Here is a 21,015-nt window from a genome sequence, read left to right as displayed (position 1 = left end):
AGAGAGAGCAGCTGTCTTCTCAGGGCTCCCATATTGACGTGTGTGTGTTGAGAGAGAGCAGCTGTCCCCTCAGGGCTCTCATATTGACGTTTGTGTGTGTGTGTGTGTGTGTGGTGTGTGTGTGTGTGTGTGTGTGTGTTGAGAGAGAGATCAGCTGTCTCCTCAGGGCTCCCATACTGACGTGTGTGTTGAGAGAGAGCAGCTGTCCCCTCAGGGCTCTCATATTGACGTGTGTGTGTGTGTGTGTTGAGAGAGAGATCAGCTGTCTCCTCAGGGCTCCCATACTGACGTGTGTGTTGAGAGAGAGCAGCTGTCCCCTCAGGGCTCTCATATTGACGTGTGTGTGTGTGTGTGTGTTGAGGGAGAGAGATCAGCTGTCTCCTCAGGGCTCCCATACTGACGTGTGTGTTGAGAGAGAGCAGCTGTCCCCTCAGGGCTCCCATATTGACGTGTGTGTGTGTGTGTGTGTGTGTGTTGAGGGAGAGAGAGATCAGCTGTCTCCTCAGGGCTCCCATACTGACGTGTGTGTTGAGAGAGAGCAGCTGTCCCCTCAGGGCTCCCATACTGACGTGTGTGTTGCTCTGTATGTGTGGTACCGTGGTTCTTTTTGTGTGTTTGTGTGGCACACATATTTTCATCTTGGTATAGTGATCAGTAATATTCATACATCTAGTCTAGTTGTGATTGTATAACTTCCATATGAAATCATCTATGTTCAAATAGTGTGAGGGGAGAGACAGAGCAGCTTGCATGTACAGCCCAGTCAGCAAGGTAGTGTGAGAGAAAAGCTCACTATCAGTATCAGCCAGTATGTGTGTTGTGTGATTGACTAGAGGATAGAGAGAAGGAGAGCGAGAGAAGCGGAATGTGATAATTGGGTGCTGACAAACCGCTTAGCTAAAGAAAGAGAACCATGAGACTGTGAGAGAAAGGGTGCATGAAAGAGTGTGGAGAGCGTGAAGAATTCGGAGTAAAAAAGGCAAAGAATGGAAGAGTAGGAGTGTGAAAAGGGACAGCGAGAGGCGAGGAGGATTCAGCGGCCCTTGTTTAACAGTAGAGCCTTCATGTGGGCTGCAGTCACAGTGACACACCACCTGGATGTGGTTACTCCATTAGCTGGCCTGCCAGATGTCTGATGTTGAATAGCTCAGAACTATTTCTGCAGACACACTTGAGTGTCTTGTCATCCCTTCTCCCACTACCTTACTGTCCTCCCTCCCTTCCTCCATCTGTCTCCTCTGTTCATTTTAGGTGATTGGACACGGTGTGGTTTTTATAGCACTGTGTGGGAGACTGAGAGAGAGCTTGGGATATGTTCGTGAGAGTGTACACACACACCGACTATGTTTGATAGGCAGTATGGCTCATTGTCTGTATGTGTTGTATTATGAATGTGCCACCTGCTGTGGCCCTAGATCCAACACTGTGGCTGTCGTCTTTCTCTGTTCTCCTCTGTTCTCCTCCCCTCCTCTGCTCTACTCTCTCCTCTCTCCTCTGCTCTACTCTCTCCTCTCTCCTCTGCTCTCCCCTCCTCTCCTCTGCTCTACTCTCTCCTCTCTCCTCTGCTCTACTCTCTCCTCTGCTCTACTCTCTCCTCTCTCCTCTGCTCTACTCTCTCCTCTCCTTTGCTCTACTCTCTCCTCTCCCCTTCTTTGCTCTACTCTCTCCTCCCCTCCTCTCTTTTGCTCTACTCTCTCCTCTCCCCTCCTCTCCTTTGCTCTACTCTCTCCTCTCCCCTCCTCTCCTTTGCTCTACTCTCTCCTCTCCCCTCCTCTCCTTTGCTCTACTCTCTCCTCTCCCCTCCTCTCCTTTGCTCTACTCTCTCCTCTCCCCTCCTCTCCTTTGCTCTACTCTCTCCTCTCCCCTCCTCTCCTTTGCTCTACTCTCTCCTCTCCCCTCCTCTCCTTTGCTCGACTCTCTCCTCTCCCCTCCTCTCCTTTGCTCGACTCTCTCCTCTCTACCCTCCTCTCCTCTGCTCTACTCTCTCCTCTCCTCTCCTTTGCTCTACTCTCTCCTCTCCCCTCCTCTCCTTTGCTCTACTCTCTCCTCTCCTCTCTCTCTCCTTTGCTCTACTCTCTCCTCTCCCCTCCTCTCCTTTGCTCTACTCTCTCCTCTCCCCTCCTCTCCTTTGCTCTACTCTCTCCTCTCCCCTCCTCTCCTTTGCTCTACTCTCTCCTCTCCCCTCCTCTCCTTTGCTCGACTCTCTCCTCTCTACCCTCCTCTCCTTTGCTCGACTCTCTCCTCTCTCCTCTGCTCTCCCCTCCTCTCCTTTGCTCTACTCTCTCCTCTCTCCTCTGCTCTCCCCTCCTCTCCTTTGCTCTACTCTCTCCTCTCCTTTGCTCTACTCTCTCCTCTCCCCTCCTCTCCTTTGCTCGACTCTCTCCTCTCCCCTCCTCTCCTTTGCTCGACTCTCTCCTCTCTACCCTCCTCTCCTTTGCTCTCCTCCTCTGCTCTACTCTCTCCTCTCCCCTCCTCTCCTTTGCTCTACTCTCTCCTCTCCCCTCCTCTCCTTTGCTCTACTCTCTCCTCTCCCCTCCTCTCCTTTGCTCTACTCTCTCCTCTCCCCTCCTCTCCTTTGCTCTACTCTCTCCTCTCCCCTCCTCTCCTTTGCTCTACTCTCTCCTCTCCCCTCCTCTCCTTTGCTCGACTCTCTCCTCTCCCCTCCTCTCCTTTGCTCGACTCTCTCCTCTCTACCCTCCTCTCCTCTGCTCTACTCTCTCCTCTCTCCTCTGCTCTCCCCTCCTCTCCTTTGCTCTACTCTCTCCTCTCCTTTGCTCTACTCTCTCCTCTCCCCTCCTCTCCTTTGCTCTACTCTCTCCTCTCCCCTCCTCTCCTTTGCTCTACTCTCTCCTCTCCCCTCCTCTCCTTTGCTCGACTCTCTCCTCTCCCCTCCTCTCCTTTGCTCGACTCTCTCCTCTCCCCTCCTCTCCTTTGCTCTACTCTCTCCTCTCTACCCTCCTCTCCTCTGCTCTACTCTCTCCTCTCCTCTCCTCTGCTCTACTCTCTCCTCTCCCCTCCTCTCTTTTGCTCTACTCTCTCCTCTCCCCTCCTCTCCTTTGCTCTACTCTCTCCTCTCCCCTCTTCTCCTTTGCTCTCCTCTCCCCTCCTCTCCTTTGCTCTACTCTCTCCTCTGCTCTCCCCTCCTCTCATCTGCTCTCCTCTCTACCCTCCTCTCCTCTGCTCTACCCTCCTCTCCTCTGCTCTACCCTCCTCTCCTCTGCTCTTCTCCCTCTCCTTTGCTCTCCTCTCTCCTTTGCTCTCCTCTCTCCTCTGCTCTCCTCTCTCCTCTGCTCTCCTCTCTACCCTCCTCTCCTCTGCTCTCCCCTCCTCTTCTTTGCTCTACTCTCTCCCCTCTCCTCTGCTCTCCCCTCCTCTTCTTTGCTCTACTCTCTCCTCTCTCCTCTGCTCTCCCCTCCTCTCCTTTCCTCTCTGAATATGTTCACTCAACATCTAAAGTGAGGCTCATCGGGCCTAGCAGAACACTCATGATCCTCTTCCTCAATCATCCTCTTCATCCTCTGATCAGCATCATCCTCATCCTACTCCTCCCTCTTGCTAATCCTGAGAATGTATTCATCCCTCTCTGACTCGCTGTAAGCCATAGAGAGGAAGACGGAGGGAAATAAATAGTACACATATGCCCATTCCTCTAGTCATCACTGGATTCGTATGCATCTCCTGTGTACACACACACACACACACACACACACACACACACACACACACACACACACACACACACACACACACACACACACACACACACACACCTTCTCCATTTTCCTCTGAGCAGCAATCTATGTTTCTCACAGAGCAATTACTGCTAATTATCCTACCTTGTCCTCACCATTCTCTGCTTTCTCTTCTCTTATAGTGTTATTATGTTCTATAATGTCTGTTTTCACTAGTCTAACACTCTCAAAGTTCTCTGTTGATGATTAAGGGGGCTGTGCTTTTACGGGTTGGCTCTCGTCGGTGTCTTTCTCACTCAAACACCCACATGCACAGCCACACACAGCCCTCCGAGCCCGCCCCAGTTGAATTTTCACATCCAAACAACGAGACGTCTCAACCAATCACACAATTTCTGAGCGAATATTGCATTAACAAATGGCCTCCTTTCCAGATCAGTGTTGTCATGGTCACAGTTCTCCCTGTGCTGAGTCACATGGGTCGTGTCAGCCATACTGGTTGCCCCTCAATATTTTTATTTCTATTGAGGGTAACTCGATGCTTGGATTATTGCTAGTAGTTGTGTGTCATTGGGCACTTCCAAGTGACTCAGCTCTGCAGAGAAATCTGGTAACGAGGATTGACCCGTCACAGTCCACAGGAACACACACAAGTACACACACGTTATTTTAATCTACTCCGATGGCTTTCTTCAAAGAGGAGAGTTCGTTCAGTGTAACTTATTAATGGTGACATAAAGGTTAGATGTAATTCAGGACACGGTTTTGAAGTGAACTTGAGCCGTTTGATCTGCAATGTCATCGTCTTTACCGCTCTTTCTCTCTCTTTTCCTCCCTCCCTCGCTCATCCCTTCATCCCTCTCAGATGGTTTGGGACGCTACATGAAATGCCGTCCAGAGGGACTAGCGACAGAGGGAGAGACCCTTCCTCTGTTATTTAATAACTAAGGTCGAAGGCAGGGCTATTCGACTGGCGGCTCGCGGCCCTTTGATCAATTCTGAACATCATTGATTAAACAAAGTCAGCAAAAAATACTATGTTTATTGCGAGAAGGAGCCTTCGTTCAAATACTTTACAAATACTTCACATTTAAATACTGTCAATCAATATCACCCACCATACCAGTTACAGCCAATCAAAGCTGCTAACAGAGGTACAGGGTCTGTCTGCCAGCCTATCGGCTCTTTCACTGCAGATGAGATCACTACACTGCCTGGTACATCAGAACATTCTTTACTCTTAACTCAGCGGTGAGTTAAAAAACACCATGGACTCGGTTATAACTATCATGACCGTTATCCGATCAACATCGCTTGTTTTGTAGACTGCTGAGCAACATGCTCTACTTTTACATCATGATCAGTGGCTAAGCATGGGTAATAATGCTGTCAAGAGAGCGGCCTATGTGAGTTTAGGGAGGAGATGGGTGTTTGCTTTCTTGTGGCGAAGAAAATAAACTATCTAGCGACAATGTTTGATGAGGACTTCATATCAGATGTTTGTTAGTGACGTCTTCAATCAATTGAATGGACTTCATTTTGGACTAAGAGGAGGGACAAAATAGTTGACATGACTGATTTTAGCCCAAACAAAACACTCCATTGTGTGGGGTCAAAAGTAACAGTCAGTATCTGGTGTGGCCACCAGCTGCATTAAGTACTGCAGTGCATCTCCTCCTCATGGACTGCACCAGATTTGCCAGTTCATGCTGTGAGATGTTACCCCACTCTTCCACAAAGGCACCTGCAAGTTCCCGGGCATTTCCGGGGGGAATGGCCCTAGCCCTCACCCTCCGATCCAACAGGTCCCAGACGTGCTCAATGGGATTGAGATCCGGGCTCTTCGCTGGCCATGGCAGAACACTGACATTCCTGTCTTGCAGGAAATCACGCACAGAATGAGCAGTGTAGCTGGTGGAATTGTCACGCTGGAGGGTCATGTCAGGATGAGCCTGCAGGAAGGGTACCACATGAGGGAGGAGGATGTCTTCCCTGTAACACACAGCGTTGTCGTTGCAGGCAATCTCAACAAGCTCAGTCCGATGATGCTGTGACACACCACCCCCAGACAATGACGGACCCTCCATCTCCAAATCAATCCCGCTCCAGAGTACATGCCTCGGTGTAACACTCATTCCTTCGATGATAAACGTGAATCCGACCATCACCCCTGGTGAGACAAAACAGCGACTCGGCAGTGAAGAGCAGCCAGTCCTGTCTGGTCCAGCGACGGTGGGTTTGTACCCAGAGGCGGCGGTTGTTGTCGGTGATGTCTGGTGAGGTGGTGAGAACCTGCCTTACAACAGGCCTACAAGCCCTCAGTCCAGCCTCTCTCATTGATAATGATGAAGAAATAGAAAAATAATTATCAAATAGAACAGAATGTGATGCTGCAAAATGCCATGCATAAAAGGTTTCCTCTGTGCAAATAAAAACAAAAGATGACTCTATAAAGGACAGGAATGTAGAAAGTCATTCATGTGATGCAGGTCAACTGTGTTATAAGTACCAATGTTCCATTATTTAAACAATTTGATGCACTGAATTAGGTTCATCTTAAAGCAATATTTAATTTGAGTTAAAATGCGTTATACGATTATTGTGTTTTGTGTTTTTTTTTTTTTTACTGGTCTTAGGAAGAGTAAGAGTAGTCCCATGTAGAAAATATTGGGCCCCCCTGTAAATAACCTTTTTCAAATCTGGCCCCAGTAAGAATATACCTGAATAGCGCTGGTATAAGGGCCCATGGCTGGGTTTCTACTAAGTTAACATTTTGAATGGTTTTGAAATGGTCATACCAAGGATCATTTTAGCGATTTGATTTGGAACCCTTGTAAGTATATAACAATTGAACATTATTATGGAACATTATTAACAATGGAACATTTATTATGATTTTAGCCTCACTGCTGGGGGGCACTGAAGTACTTCCATACCGTGTGTATATATACAATGCATTCGGAAAGTAGTCAGACCCCTTGACTTTTTCGACGTTTGTTACGTCAAACTTATTCTAAAATTGAGTAAAAAAAATGTTCTTCATCAATCTACACACAATACCCCATAATGACAAAGCAAAAACAGGTTTTTGAAATGTTTGCAAATGTATAAAATAAAAAAGAATGACATCACATTTGCACAAGTATTCAGACCATTAACTTAAGACTTTGTTGAAGCAGCTTTGGTATCGATTAGAGCCCTGAGTCTTCTTGGATATAAATCTACAACCTTGGTACACCTGTATTTGGGGAGTTTCTCCCATTCTTCTCTGCAGATCCTCTCAAGCTGTGTCAAGTCGGATGGGGAGTGTTGCTGTACAGCCATTTTCAGGTCTCTCCAGAGATGTTTGATCGGGTTCAAGTCCGGACTCTGGCTGGGTCGCTCAAGGACGTTCAGAGACTTGTCCCGAAGCCACTCCTGTGTTTTGGCTGTGTGCGTAGGGTCTTTGTCCTGTAGGAATGTGAACCTTCGCCCAAGTCTGAGGTCAGGTTTTCATCAAGGATCTCTCTACTTTCCACCGTTCGTCTTTACCTCGATCCTGACTAGCCTCCCAGTCCCTGTTGCTGAAAGAAAATCCCTACAGCATGATTCTGCCACCACCATGCTTCACAATAGGGATGGTGCCAGGTTTCCGCCATACGTGACGCTTGGCATTCAGTACAAAGAGTTCAGTCTTGGTTTCATCAGACCAGAGAATTGTGTTTCTCATGATCTGAGAGTCCTTTAGGTGCCTTTTGGCAAACTGCACGCGGACTGTTATGTGCCTTTTTACTGGGAAGTGGCTTCCGCCTGGCAACTCTACCATAAAGGCCTGATTGATGGAGTGCTGCAGAAATGGTTATCATTCTGGAAGGTTCTCCCATCTCCACAGAGGAACTCTGGAGCTCTGTCAGAGTGACCATCAGGTTCTTGGTCACCTCCCTGGCCAAGGCCCTTCTCCCCTGATTGCTGAGTTTGGCTGGGCAGCCAGCTCTAGGAAGAGACTTTGTGGTTCCAATCTTCTTCGATGTAAGAATGGTGTTGGCCTCTGTGTTCTTGGGCACCTTTAATGCTGCAGACATTTTTTGGTACCCTTTTCCAGATCTGTGCCTGGACACAATCCTTGTCTCAGAGATCTACGGACAATTCGTTCAACCTCATGGCTTGGTGTTTGTGTTAACGTGTACTATCAACTGAGGGACCTTTTATATAGACAGGTGTGTGCATTTCCAAATCAGGTCCAATCAATTGAATTTACCACAGATGGACTCCAAGTTGATCAATGGAAACAGGATGCACCTGAGCTCAATTTCAAGTCTCTTAGCAAACGATCTGAATACTTATGTAAACAAGCTATCTGTTTTTAAATCATTATGGGATATTGTGTGTAGATTGAGGAATTTTTTATTTATTTGATCCATTTTAGAATATGGCAGTAACGTAACGGAATTTTTTAAAAAGCGAAGGGGTCTGAATACTTTCCGAATGCACTGTACTTCCATCAATAGTGTGTGTTTCTACTGGTACCGGCCTGCCTTCAGACAAGTCTTGTGGGTGTAGAGCAAAATAAAGAACACCATTGTGTTCTTGAGTCTCATCTTTCCGTTTGTACGCTACAGAAGTTATTGTGAGAAAATACATTTTCGGGATGACTCCTGGTCTGGCACACCGCTGTAGGTCTGCCACCTTCTATCGCAGAATGTCGACATTGGCGAATACGGTAGATTGATCCCATGCAAAAAACAGACCGATTTTTGGTATTGATTTCTTTTTTTTAAAGGCTGCGTTCGTAAATTTACCCTGGCTATGTATTCCTGATTTCAGAGCACTTTTGTCTGAGTGTGCGACAGAGCAGAATAACAGATTAATTTACGAATGCGTAACACCCGTTAACCTCTCTGGTACCAGTGGGACAGTAGCGTCCCTCCTCGACAAAAGCCAGTAAAATTTAAGGGCGGAAATCCAATAATTAAAATTCCACAAACATACAAGTATTATCCACCATTTTAAAGATAAACTTCTTGTAAATCCAACCACAGTGTCTGATTTCAAAAAGTCTTTACTGTGAAAGCATACCATGTGATTATGTTAGGTCAGCACCTAGTCACAGAAAACCATACAACCATTTTTCAACCAAAGAGAAGAGTCACAAAAAGCAGAAATTGAGAAAATGGATCACTAACCTTTGATCTTCATCAGATGGCACTCATAGGACTTCATGTTACACATTGCATGTAGGTTTTGTTCAATAAAGTTAATATATATATCCAAAAATCTCAGTTTACACTGGCCAGAAATGGTCAGAAATGCATCGTCTCAAACAAACATCCGGTGAAAGTGCAGAGAGCCACATCAAATTACAGAAATACTCATCATAAACATTGATAAACAATACAAGTGTTATTCATGGAAATATAGATACACTACTCCTTAATGCAACCGCTGTGTCAAGGAGAGTCAGAAAAAAGTCAGAAATAGCATAAAAATGTATCACTTACCTTTGATGATCTTCATCTGCTGGCACTCCCAGGTCTCCATGTTAGACAATAAATGTTATTTTTGTTCGATAATATCCCTCTTTATGACCAAATACCTCCCTCTTGTTTGCACGTTTTGTCCAGTAATCCAGTAATAAAGGGCGTGTGCACTAATTCCAGACGAAAAATAAATAAAATAAAAAAGTACAATAAAAGTTAGTAGAAACATGGCAAACGATGTTTAAAATCAATCCTCCGGTTGTTTTTGTCATAAATAATCAATATTTCAACCCGGGCAAAAGCTTTGTCAATAGGAAAGGAGAAACAAGAAAGGCGGGTTCCCGATCAGGGTGCATGGCTGATGAATGGAAATTTCCACTGGTCACTGATTGAAAGTGCTGTATCTCCCTCATTTTTCAGAGTAAGAGCCTGAAACAATGCCTAAAGACTGGCCACATGTAGATGAAGACACGGAGCTCGTGAACTGGGTCCAAAGTCTTTGTGTGGTGGATAGGCTTTCAATGGAAAAACAGCCTTTCAAAATAATAGTACTTCCTGGTTGGATTTTCCTCGGGTTTTCGCCTGCCATATCAGTTCTGTTATACTCACAGAAATTATTTTAACAGTTTTGGAAACTTTAGAGTGTTTTCTATCCACATCCACTAATTATATGCATATCCTATCTTCTGGACCTAAGTAGCAGGCAGTTTTAATTTGGGCACGCTGTTCATTCAAAATTCCGACTGCTGCCCCCTACCCTAGTGATGTTAAATATGACCGGTGTCAGTAAATGTTGGCAATAAAATGTCATTAAATTGTTGCCATCAGCACAGTTAGTCACCAACGCTTTAGATAACGTGTAAACGGGCTAACCACCTCTGCTAGGGCGAGTAAAATGGTCAGAGTGAGGTGTTCTCTCATTTGTATCTGGAGGTAGCTAGCTAGCAAGCTAACTCTAACCAGTTAGCTCACGTGCTTGACTGCCGTTGTGAGGTCAGAACTCTTGGGTCAACCCTACTCCTCGGCCAGAGTGTCCAGTGTGCACTCTGAATTTACGAACGGACAATCTGACAACGCACAGAATTTATCAAATGGACAATCTGACAACGCTCTGAATTTACGAACGCCCAGAGCACACTCTCAGCGCACTCTGGCACTCCAGAGTGAATTTTTGCAGGGACACTTACATCAACTCTACGTTTTAACACACCTTGTGACGCGTTCAGACATGACTCATGATGATATGACCAAACTGGATATCATTGTTTACTGTGAGACCACAATGGCATTTTAGACAATGCCAATGGAAAATCTGGTAGTTGGCAACAAATGTACTGTCATGGCAGCAATCATACCAACCACAGGATGTGACCAAGTTGTGATTGTAGATGTTTGTAGCCTGTTTTCATAGTACTATCTCTTACTTAAGAGAAAACAAGTCCACGTACCAGTAGCAGCAGTAGTATGGGCTGGCCAGGAAGTCTCTCCTAGATTCAGGCCAAGTCCATACTCCTGCAGTGTATGCACGGGCTTGCATGTTTGCTTCGTCTCATCCTTAATCCTGCTCAGATTGAGGTCAAGGGGCAATTGGGAGAATCTCAAGTAGATCACATCAGTGTGTTTATCACCTGGGCTCTGACCCCACGACCCCAATGGTTAATGTCTGATTGGTTGAATGCATTCTAGTGGTATGTTTTTGTGTCAGGCCAACCCAGCTGTTTTGTGGACCTGTCAACCCAGGGATGTAGAGAAGAGCAGCATGTTTTCATTTTGCAGTTATCCAGATTCTTTGGTGGGAGGGGGGCCATGGGAAAGATGTATGGAAGTGGAGATGTTGTTATGGCAACTCTGGGCTGTTTTAGGGGGAACCTCAGTAGTGTAAAGTAGGTGGGTTGTTATGGCAACAGGAGGCTGTAGCGTAGGAGGGTTGTTGTGGAATGAGTAGGCTCTCCCTCTCCTTTTTTCTCTTTCTTTCTCCCTCTCGATCATGTTGTAAATCTCTCCCTCTCTCTCCTGTTGATCGGGGTGGTATAGTGTGGTCTCTGTGTGAGAGCTGCTCTCTGCTATGCTTTTCACACACCAAATAAGGCCTCTGTCACACCAACGAACATTCTCTCCCTAAGTAGCCTCCAGACATCTGAAATGCCCTATGTATCACAGGCAGCATCAGGAGACTGCCATACAGAGCCTCTTTCCTTCAGCCCTCTCATGGAACATTCAAGCTACCATATCAAGGAACAGCACCATATGCCAGTTGGCTTACTCCAGTACCAACTGAGAATTTTGTAAGACACAAACACATTTATTCTCCATCCATATGGATCCAAGGCAGAACACATTGGTTAGGAGTGCTACCGTGGTTAACCTGCTACTTGTTGGCAATCGATTGATGGTACAGTTGTACTCGTCGCTAAGTAACAGATATTTGGTGTTGACACGGAGAAAACAACTTTTACCCTTAGTGACAGGGATTGCCTGTAACTCATTCAACCCTCGTCAACTCTAATCAATTCCAAACTATTTCAGTGAATTCAAAGTCACTCTGTCGTGGTGTCTGTCTCTCTCTTATTCTATCTCTCTGATCACTCTGTCGTGGTCTGTCTCTCTCTTATTCTATCTCTCTGATCACTCTGTCGTGGTGTCTGTCTCTCTCTTATTCTATCTCTCTGATCACTCTGTCGTGGTGTCTGTCTCTCTCTTATTCTATCTCTCTGATCACTCTGTCGTGGTCTGTCTCTCTCTTATTCTATCTCTCTGATCACTCTGTCGTGGTGTCTGTCTCTCTCTTATTCTATCTCTCTGATCACTCTGTTGTGGTGTCTGTCTCTCTCTTCTATCTCTCTGATCACTCTGTCGTGGTGTCTGTCTCTCTCTTATCTCTCTGATCACTCTGTCGTGGTCTCTCTCTCTCTCTCTTATTCCTGCTCCATCTCTCAGAATCTGTCCCCTGTTCAAGTGTGCGGGCACAAACAAACACACACACACACACACACACACACACACACACACACACACACACACACACACACACACACACACACACACACACACACACACACACACACAGAGCTGGACGATATGGACAAAAGTCCATATTGCGAAAAATTGCCTGCCTTAATTGCGATAATAAAAAATGGAATGATAAGTTTAACATTAATGTGCACCACAGTAGTTTTTAAAATTGTATTATCCTTTAAGCTACTGCTACTAGTTTGATGGTTGTAGCCATCAATTGTCCCATGAACAATCACTCGCATTTCTGTAGTGTAGGCTACATATTGTAATGAACGATGTACAGTCCCTTCCGAATGTATTCAGACGCCTTGGCTTTTTCCACATTCCACATTTACAGCTTTATTCCAAAAAATGTCCAGGTTTTTGGACATTTTTGCACATATTATTTAAAGAAAAAAAAAAAAAATAGAAATACCTTATTTACATAAGTATTCAGACCCTTTGCTATGAGACTCGAAATTGATCTCTGGTGCATCCTGTTTCCTTTGATCATCCTTGAGATGTTTCTACAATTTGGAGTCCACCTGTGGTAAATTCAATTGATTGGATATGATTTGGAAAGGCACACACCTGTCTATATAAGGTCCCCCAGTTGACAGTGCAAAAAAACCAAGCCATGGGGTCGAAGGAATTGTCCGTATAACTCAGACAGGATTGTTTCGAGGTACAGATCTGGGGTACCAAAAAATGTATGCAGCATTGAGGGTCCCCAAGAACAGTGGCCATCATTCTTGAATGGAAGAAGTTTGGAACCACCCAGACTCTTTCTAGAAATGGCCGCCCGGCCAAATTGAGCAATCGAGGGAGAAGGGCTTTGGTCAGGGAGGTGACCAAGAATCCGATGATCACTCTGACAGAGCTCCAGTGTTCTTTTGTGGAGATGGGAGAACCTTACAGAAGGACAACCATCTCTGCAGCACTCCACAAATAAGGCCTTTATAGTACAGAGGCCAGACGGAAGCCACTCCTCAGTAAAGGCACATAGTTGAAGTCGGAAGTTTACATACACCTTAGCCAAATAAGTTTAAACTCAGTATTTCACAATTCTCGACATTTAATCCGAGTAACAATTCCCTGTTGTAGGTCAGTTAGGATCACCACTTTTATTTTAAGAACGTGAAATGTCAGAATAATAGTAGAGAGCGATTTATTTCAGCTTTTATTTCTTTCATCACATTCCCAGTGGGTCAGAAGTTTACATACACTCAATTAGTATTTGGTAGCATTGCCTTTAAATGGTTTAACTTAGGTCAAATGTTCCGGGTAGCCTTCCACAAGCTTCCCACAATAAGTTGGGTGAATTTTGGCCCATTCCTCCTGACAGAGCTGGTGTAACTGAGTCAGGTTTGTAGGCCTCCTTGCTCGCACACACTTTTTCAGTTCTGCCCACAACTTTTCTACAGGATTGAGATCACAGAGCTTTGTGATGGCCACTCCAATACCTTGACTTTGTTGTCCTTAAGCCATTTTGCCACAACTTTGGAAGTATGCTTGGTGTCGGAAGACCCATTTGCGACCAAATTTTAACATCCTGACTGTCTTGAGATGATGCTTCAATATATCCACATCATTTTCCAATCCTCATGAAGCCATCTATTTTGAAGTGCACCAGTCCCTCCTGCAGCAAACCACCCCCACAACATGATGCTGCCACCCCCGTGCTTCACGGTTGGGATGGTGTTCTTCGGCTTGCAAGCCTCCCCCTTTCTCCTCCAAACATAACGATGGTCATTATGGCCAAACAGTTCTATTTTTGTTTCATCAGACCAGAGGACATTTCTCCAAAAAGTACGATCTTTGTCCCCATGTGCAGTTGTAAACCTAAGTCTGGCTTTTTTATGGTGGTTTTGGAGCAGTGTCTTTCTTGTTGAGCGGCCTTTCAGCTTATGTCGATATAAGACTAGTTTTTACTGTGGATATAGATACTTTTGTACCTGTTTCCTCCAGCATCTTCACAAGGCCCTCTGCTTTTGTTCTGTGATTGACTTGCACTTGTCGCACCAAAGTGCGTTCATCTCTAGGGGACGGAACGCGTCTCCTTCCTGAGCGGTATGACGGCTGCGTGGTCCCATGGTGTTTATACTTGCATACTATTGTTTGTACAGATGAACGTGGTACCTTCAGGCATTTGGAAATTGCTCCCAAGGATGAACCAGACTTGTGGAGATCTACATTTTTTTTCTGAGGTCTTCGCTTATTTCTTTTGATTTTCCCATGATGTCAAGCAACGAGGCACTGAGTTTGAAGGTAAGGCCTCCAATTGACTCATATGATGTCAATTAGTCTAACAGAAGCTTCTAAAGCCATGACATCATTTTCTGGAATTTTCCAAGCTGTTTAAAAGCACAGTCTACTTCGAGAGTATGTAAACTATGTAAGCTTGTAGCATCATACCCCAAAATACTTGAGGTTGTAATCTCTACCAAATGGGCTTCAACAAAGTACTGAATAAATGATCTAAAAACATATGTCTATATATATATATATTTTTTTTTTTTAAACATTTCTAAACTGTTTTTGCTTTGACATTATGTGGTATAGTTTGTCAATTGATCAGGGAAAAAATTATTTCTAACTAAACTAAACTATTTCTAACTAAACTAAACTATTTAATCAATTTTAGAATAAGGTTGTGACTTAACTAAAATGTGGAAAAAGTCAAGGGGTCTCAATTCTTTATGAAAGTACTGTAAGCAAAATGCCTGTGATAAGTGATTAGTATGGTTGGTGTTAATCATTTTAGGTTCATCATCCCAGCTCTAGACACAGACAACAAGACAGACAAGCAAGCTGTTAGCATATGTGCTCATTCATACCAGGAAAGCTTCGGGATAGATGGATTACCATCAGGATTGAAACCAGCCCGTGCCCATCTCCACAATAACAATGCTTATGTGTTTCAATTGCTTTGCAATACCATGTGCCTGCTGCACAATGCACTCCAATATCATATATCTTGACAAAGCCCTTGAAGAGCCAAGCATCTTAACCAGGGCGTGACAATACTACACTGTATTACTGGAAAGACTACTCTCTGTCCCTGCATTTTACCATCCTCCATTCATTTGTCCAGGTCAACTAAAAGGATGACTGCTGCTGCACATTGTGTCCTACACGCTGTCTTTATACATACTAGGGCAGTGTGTGTGTGTGTGTGTGTGTCAACCATTAGATGTTAATCACATCAAGCCCCTGACCGGTTAGATGAGCCATTTCCTACTGAGATAATAGGACCCAAACAGGATATGAGTCCAACTGACAGACATTTAGACGGAATGTATCTTCACACACACACCCTCTGTCTGCTGCTGGGACATTTAGTCTTCCATCCCATAATAATCCTGCCGATCCCTGTCTCCAGACAGAGTAACCAGGGTTTATTTCTGGAGATGTATAGAGTGTTTTACCACTCCTCCCTCTCAAACCTGTCATGTCACTCTCTTCTTCTCTCCCGCTTTTCGTCTCTTTCTCTCTGTTCTTAACCGGCCGGGTTTGACTGTCTCTGTTGTCAGTTTTAGATGCTAGCTAATGCTGAAATGTGTTCTCATTCCAAATCCATTGTCTGTATATTTAGAGTGTGTGATCTGGTAGACCTCCGTCTGAGGCTTCACAGGGTTAGGGCTGTCAGTCAGGAGAACGTGCCCTGGCTTGTTGAACACTGTGTGTGTGGAGTTTCAAGTTTTTTTTTGTCAAATACAGGATACACATCCAACAATGCAACGACAATAAGAAATATAAAATATAAGAATATGAACATAAAGGAAATAGCTCAGTAGAATAAATCAAATCAAAAATTGTATTTGTCACATGCACCGAATACAACAGATGTAGTAGACCTTACAGTGAAATGCTTACTTACAAGCCCTTAACCAACGATGCAGTTTAAGAAAATCGATGTTAAGTAAACAATTGATAAGTAAAACATTTAAAATAAAAGTAACCAATAATTAAACTGCAGCGGTAAAATAACAATAGCGAGGCTATATACAGGGGGTACCGATAGGGTCAATGTGGAGGCTATATACAGGGGGTACCGATGGGGTCAATGTGGAGGCTATATACAGGGGGTTCCGATGGGGTCAATGTGGAGGCTATATACAGGGGGTACCGATGGGGTCAATGTGGAGGCTATATAAAGGGGTACCGATGGGGTCAATGTGGAGGCTATATACAGGGGTACCGATAGGGTCAATGTGGAGGCTATATACAGGGGGTACCGATAGGGTCAATGTGGAGGCTATATACAGGGGTACCGATAGGGTCAATGTGGAGGCTATATACAGGGGGTACCGATAGGGTCAATGTGGAGGCTATATACAGGGGGTACCGATGGGGTCAATGTGGAGGCTATATACAGGGGGTTCCGATGGGGTCAATGTGGAGGCTATATACAGGGGGTACCGATGGGGTCAATGTGGAGGCTATATAAAGGGGGTACCGATGGGGTCAATGTGGAGGCTATATACAGGGGGTACCGATAGGGTCAATGTGGAGGCTATATACAGGGGGTACCGATAGGGTCAATGTGGAGGCTATATACAGGGGGTACCGATGGGGTCAATGTGGAGGCTATATACAGGGGGTACAGATAGGGTCAATGTGGAGGCTATATACAGGGGGTACCGATGGGGTCAATGTGGAGGCTATATACAGGGGGTACCGATAGGGTCAATGTGGAGGCTATATACAGGGGGTACCGATGGGTCAATGTGTGGAGGCTATATAAAGGGGGTACCGATAGGGTCAATGTGGAGGCTATATACAGGGGGTACCGATAGGGTCAATGTGTGGGGGCTATATACAGGGGGTACCGATAGGGTCAATGTGGAGGCTATATACAGGGGGTACCGGTAGGGTCAATGTGGAGGCTATATACAGGGGGTCCCGGTAGGGTCAATGTGGAGGCTATATACAGGGGGTACCGATGGGGTCAATGTGTGGAGGCTATATAAAGGGGGTACCGATAGGGTCAATGTGGAGGCTATATAAAGGGGGTACCGATAGGGTCAATGTGGAGGCTATATACAGGGGGTACCGATAGGGTCAATGTGGAGGCTATATACAGGGGGTACCGATGGGGTCAATGTGTGGAGGCTATATAAAGGGGGTACCGATAGGGTCAATGTGGAGGCTATATACAGGGGGTACCGATAGGGTCAATGTGTGGGGGCTATATACAGGGGGTACCGATAGGGTCAATGTGGAGGCTATATACAGGGGGTACCGATAGGGTCAATGTGGAGGCTATATACAGGGGGTACCGATAGGGTCAATGTGGAGGCTATATACAGGGGGTACCGATAGGGTCAATGTGGAGGCTATATAAAGGGGGTACCGATAGGGTCAATGTGGAGGCTATATACAGGGGGTACCGATAGGGTCAATGTGTGGAGGCTATATACAGGGGGTACCGATGGGGTCAATGTGTGGAGGCTATATACAGGGGGTACTGATAGGGTCAATGTGTGGGCGCACCAGTTCGTGGATGTAATTGAGGTACTATGTAGGTAGAGGTAACGTGACTAAGCTTTTTGTTTAGCTGTTCAGGAGTCTTATGGCTTGGGGTTAAAAGCTGTTTAGAAGCCTCTTGGACCAAGACTTGGTGCTCCGGTACCGCTTGCCGTACGGAAGGAGAGAGAACAGTCCATGACTAGGGTGGCTGGAGTCTGACATTTATAGCATAATTATAATACAGAAAGGCACAATTTATAGTGCAATATTTACATGTGTTTTGGGGGGCAAGTTTTTTAATTTTTAATTGTGCAATATTTAGCAATAATAATAAGGTGTGTGTGTGTGTGTGTGTGTGTGTGTGTGTGTGTGTGTGTGTGTGTGTGTGTGTGTGTGTGTGTGTGTGTGTGTGTGTGTGTGTGTGTGTGTGTGTGTGTGTGTGTGTGTGTGTGTGTGAGCTAAAGTGTGAAGAGTCTGAGCAGGTGGTCAGTCCAGTTCAAGTGTTCAGCAGTCTGATAGCGTGTAGATACCAACAGGCTCAGAGACAGTTTCTATCAGACCTCATGCCGATACCGTCCGCCCGATGGTAAGGGAGTGAACAGCTTGTGTGTGAGGTCTATGAGGGGAGGGAGAGGTACTGTATGTCTGAGAGGGTTATGCTATACGCAAGAGGAGGTGTCAACGCAAAGGGCTGATGTAACAGAAATATAACAACAATGTCCTATAGCAAAGGGCTGATGTAACAGAAATATAACAACAATGTCCTATAGCAAAGGGCTGATGTAAAGCCACTTCAAGTTTACATGTGTAAATATTGTATATGTGGGAATGAAAGCCACAACTTTGATCCATGTGCTAAACAAACACTGAACCACTGATGTGACACTCGCCTTGTCTCTCTTCTTCTTTCTCTCCTCTCCTCCTGCAGTCATCCCCGACTCCCTCACCGTCGCCGCGCCGCCACAGACCCTCTCCCAGGTGGAGGGAGACACGCTCCAGCTCAGCTGTGAGGTTTCCCGGGCGACGGAGCAGCACACACACCTGTCTGTGGGTTGGTACCTGCGCTCCCCAGAAGACGCTGTCGCCCCACCCCTGGAGATCCTCACTCTGTCCCGGGACTTTGTCCTCCGGGCCGGCGGGCCATACAAACAGAGGATGACCTCAGGAGACCTGAGACTGGATAAGACCAGCGCTACGTCCTACAGGCTGACCATCCACCGGCTGCAGCCTGCTGACCAGGGCCTGCTCTACTGCCAGGCTGCAGAGTGGATCCAGGACCCCGACCGCAGCTGGTTCGCCATGACCCGCAAGCAGGCCGACAAGACCCAGCTACGTATACAGCCCACTGGTGAGTAGGGGGTGACTGGAGTGGCGAGATTGTGTGTGTGTGTGTGTGTGTAAGGTTGTGACTCGTCATACACACTCTCCGAGGGCTGATCAGTATCTCTCACTAAGCTCATTAGAGCATTAAGGAGAGCTTACCAAACCTCTACGGACTGCCCTTATCAGTGTATTCGTGCATGTGTTGACTGGCATACAGGAAACACAAAGCTGGATTGTTACAAGGGTCAGAGATTGCACAGGGTCAGGAAGCAGGAAGTACACACACCCTGACAATAATGGAGTGTTTCATGATAGTAGTGATAGTAGTACGTCATCTCATTGGGCTTCCTGTGACCTTGAAGTCAGAGATGAAATGTAATTTCTATTCCTCAGTGTTCCCTCTGTGTATCCTACAGTGAAACTCCCTTTGTGTCTGGGCTCGTCTACTGTATATGACACATACTGCTCTGTTTGTGACGAGAGTTAAATCTCTCAGCCATCCACGGTTTTACGGTGGAAATTCCCCCAGAGATTGGAGGAGGGTGAAGCGGAACAGGCGAGAGAGCGAGACAGAGGAGATAGTATGCTTCTTATGATAATGATCTTATAATTAATTAGCTGTCGACCTCTAACCCAGCAGACAGGGCACAAGAACAGAGTCTGAACTACACACACACTGTACTATCCTTGTGAGGACTTCTAGACGTTCCGGATAGCAAAATCTCCCAAAACACACATTGCATACAGGGCCACTGTACAGTACAATACTGTCTTTCTCCAGATCCAGGAACACCATTCCTGTAGATATATGGTGCAAAAACATTTGTATACATTTTTTTGCAGAATGACAGTGGAATTATTCATTGATTGTTAATGGCGCCCCAGATCGTGATCAGAGGATGTTCGATAGGAAGACTCTGTCTCTCAGAAGAGCAATAAGTTAGCCAAGAGAGGCACATAGAGCTCTGCATCTTACACCCCCTCTCTTCACTCTCTTTTTTTATAATCTAAAATGGATGGGAGTGTTGTAGTGTGACAAAGGGAGTAGAGCAGGGCGTGTATGTGTCTACTGATTTTGTGTGTGTGTGTGTGTGTGTGTTGGAGGCTCTTTCATTAGGCTGTGTGTATTGGAGGGAGGGAGAGAGAGGACCCTGAGACAGCCCCATCACTGGCTAATCACCCACAGACAGAGAGGAGAGAGTCTAGACAAGGACAGAATCCTAATGGACCTCTTCTCTTTCCAGCTCTCTCTCTCCCTCACTTTATCGTTATCTCCCTTTCTCGTCACATCTCTCCCTCGACACATCTTTAAACCTCTCTTTTTTGGTTTTTTCCATTTTATCTTTATCTTGTTCTCTGCTCTCCTTGCCTTTTTGTTTTCAGACCCTCTCTGTTTCTCCCTTTAACGTCTCATCCCACATCTCTCCCTTGCCCCCTTTTATCTTTTCCCAACTCTCTTGTTTTCGAACTTCCTACTCTCTCGCTGCATCTGATTGGCCTGTTTCTTTTCACGTTTAATTTATTACAAACTGTTGACAGGTGCATGTCTCCACTTTTAGCTCCTCCCTTCCTCCGTGTCTCTCACCTCTCAGTATTGCCCAGGCACAGTTCATGGCAGTATTCATGAAGACGCATCATAGCAAAAAGTTTCAAAACGTTGTGCAATGGAAAACGTAAAAAGCATTTCTTATTGAACAAGTTGAGATGGTACCTTCCCATTTTCATCTGTTTGCTTCAGTTTGGTGCCCAGTGAGTACGACCCAGTTTCCCATGGCCATGTTTGTTGCTGAACTCTTAAGTTGTCCTTGTAAAGCAGGTCACAGCTCCATGAGTTTAGATCCAGCCAGGAATACAGATCTGATGTCACAATGCAATATCCTGCCGCTTCATTGGTCAATGATCGTCACTTGCCTTTGTTTTGGCATCTGCTTTCCACTCTGTTAGTGATGACCTGTTTGTGTGTGAGTCTGCTTGTATCTGTCCAGGCAGTGCCAGACTGTTAGCTATTAGGCTCATTGTTATTTTAGAGACAAGCGCTCAGCATGAAAGTTCACTGTGTGTGTGTACGTGTAAACAGT

At 45.6% G+C, this 21,015-nt stretch overlaps 1 protein-coding gene across 3 annotated transcripts in view; it reads left to right on the top strand.

Moving 5' to 3' along the window:
• The window catches only part of LOC118386209 (immunoglobulin superfamily member 3), a 145,149-nt gene that overhangs the window by 72,647 nt on the left and 51,487 nt on the right, over positions 1–21,015 (top strand). For all 3 annotated transcript variants that reach the window (XM_035773752.2, XM_035773750.2, XM_035773751.2), the window contains exon 3: positions 18,543–18,962. In XM_035773752.2, the coding sequence (XP_035629645.2) occupies positions 18,543–18,962 (420 nt within the window). The remainder of the gene's footprint in view (positions 1–18,542; positions 18,963–21,015) is intronic.

This window comes from Oncorhynchus keta, chromosome 7 (genome assembly GCF_023373465.1).
Source record: "Oncorhynchus keta strain PuntledgeMale-10-30-2019 chromosome 7, Oket_V2, whole genome shotgun sequence".
Taxonomy (NCBI): Eukaryota; Metazoa; Chordata; class Actinopteri; order Salmoniformes; family Salmonidae; genus Oncorhynchus; species Oncorhynchus keta.
The sequence above is the reverse complement of the archived record's forward strand: the minus strand, read 5'-3'. Positions and strand labels throughout refer to the sequence as shown.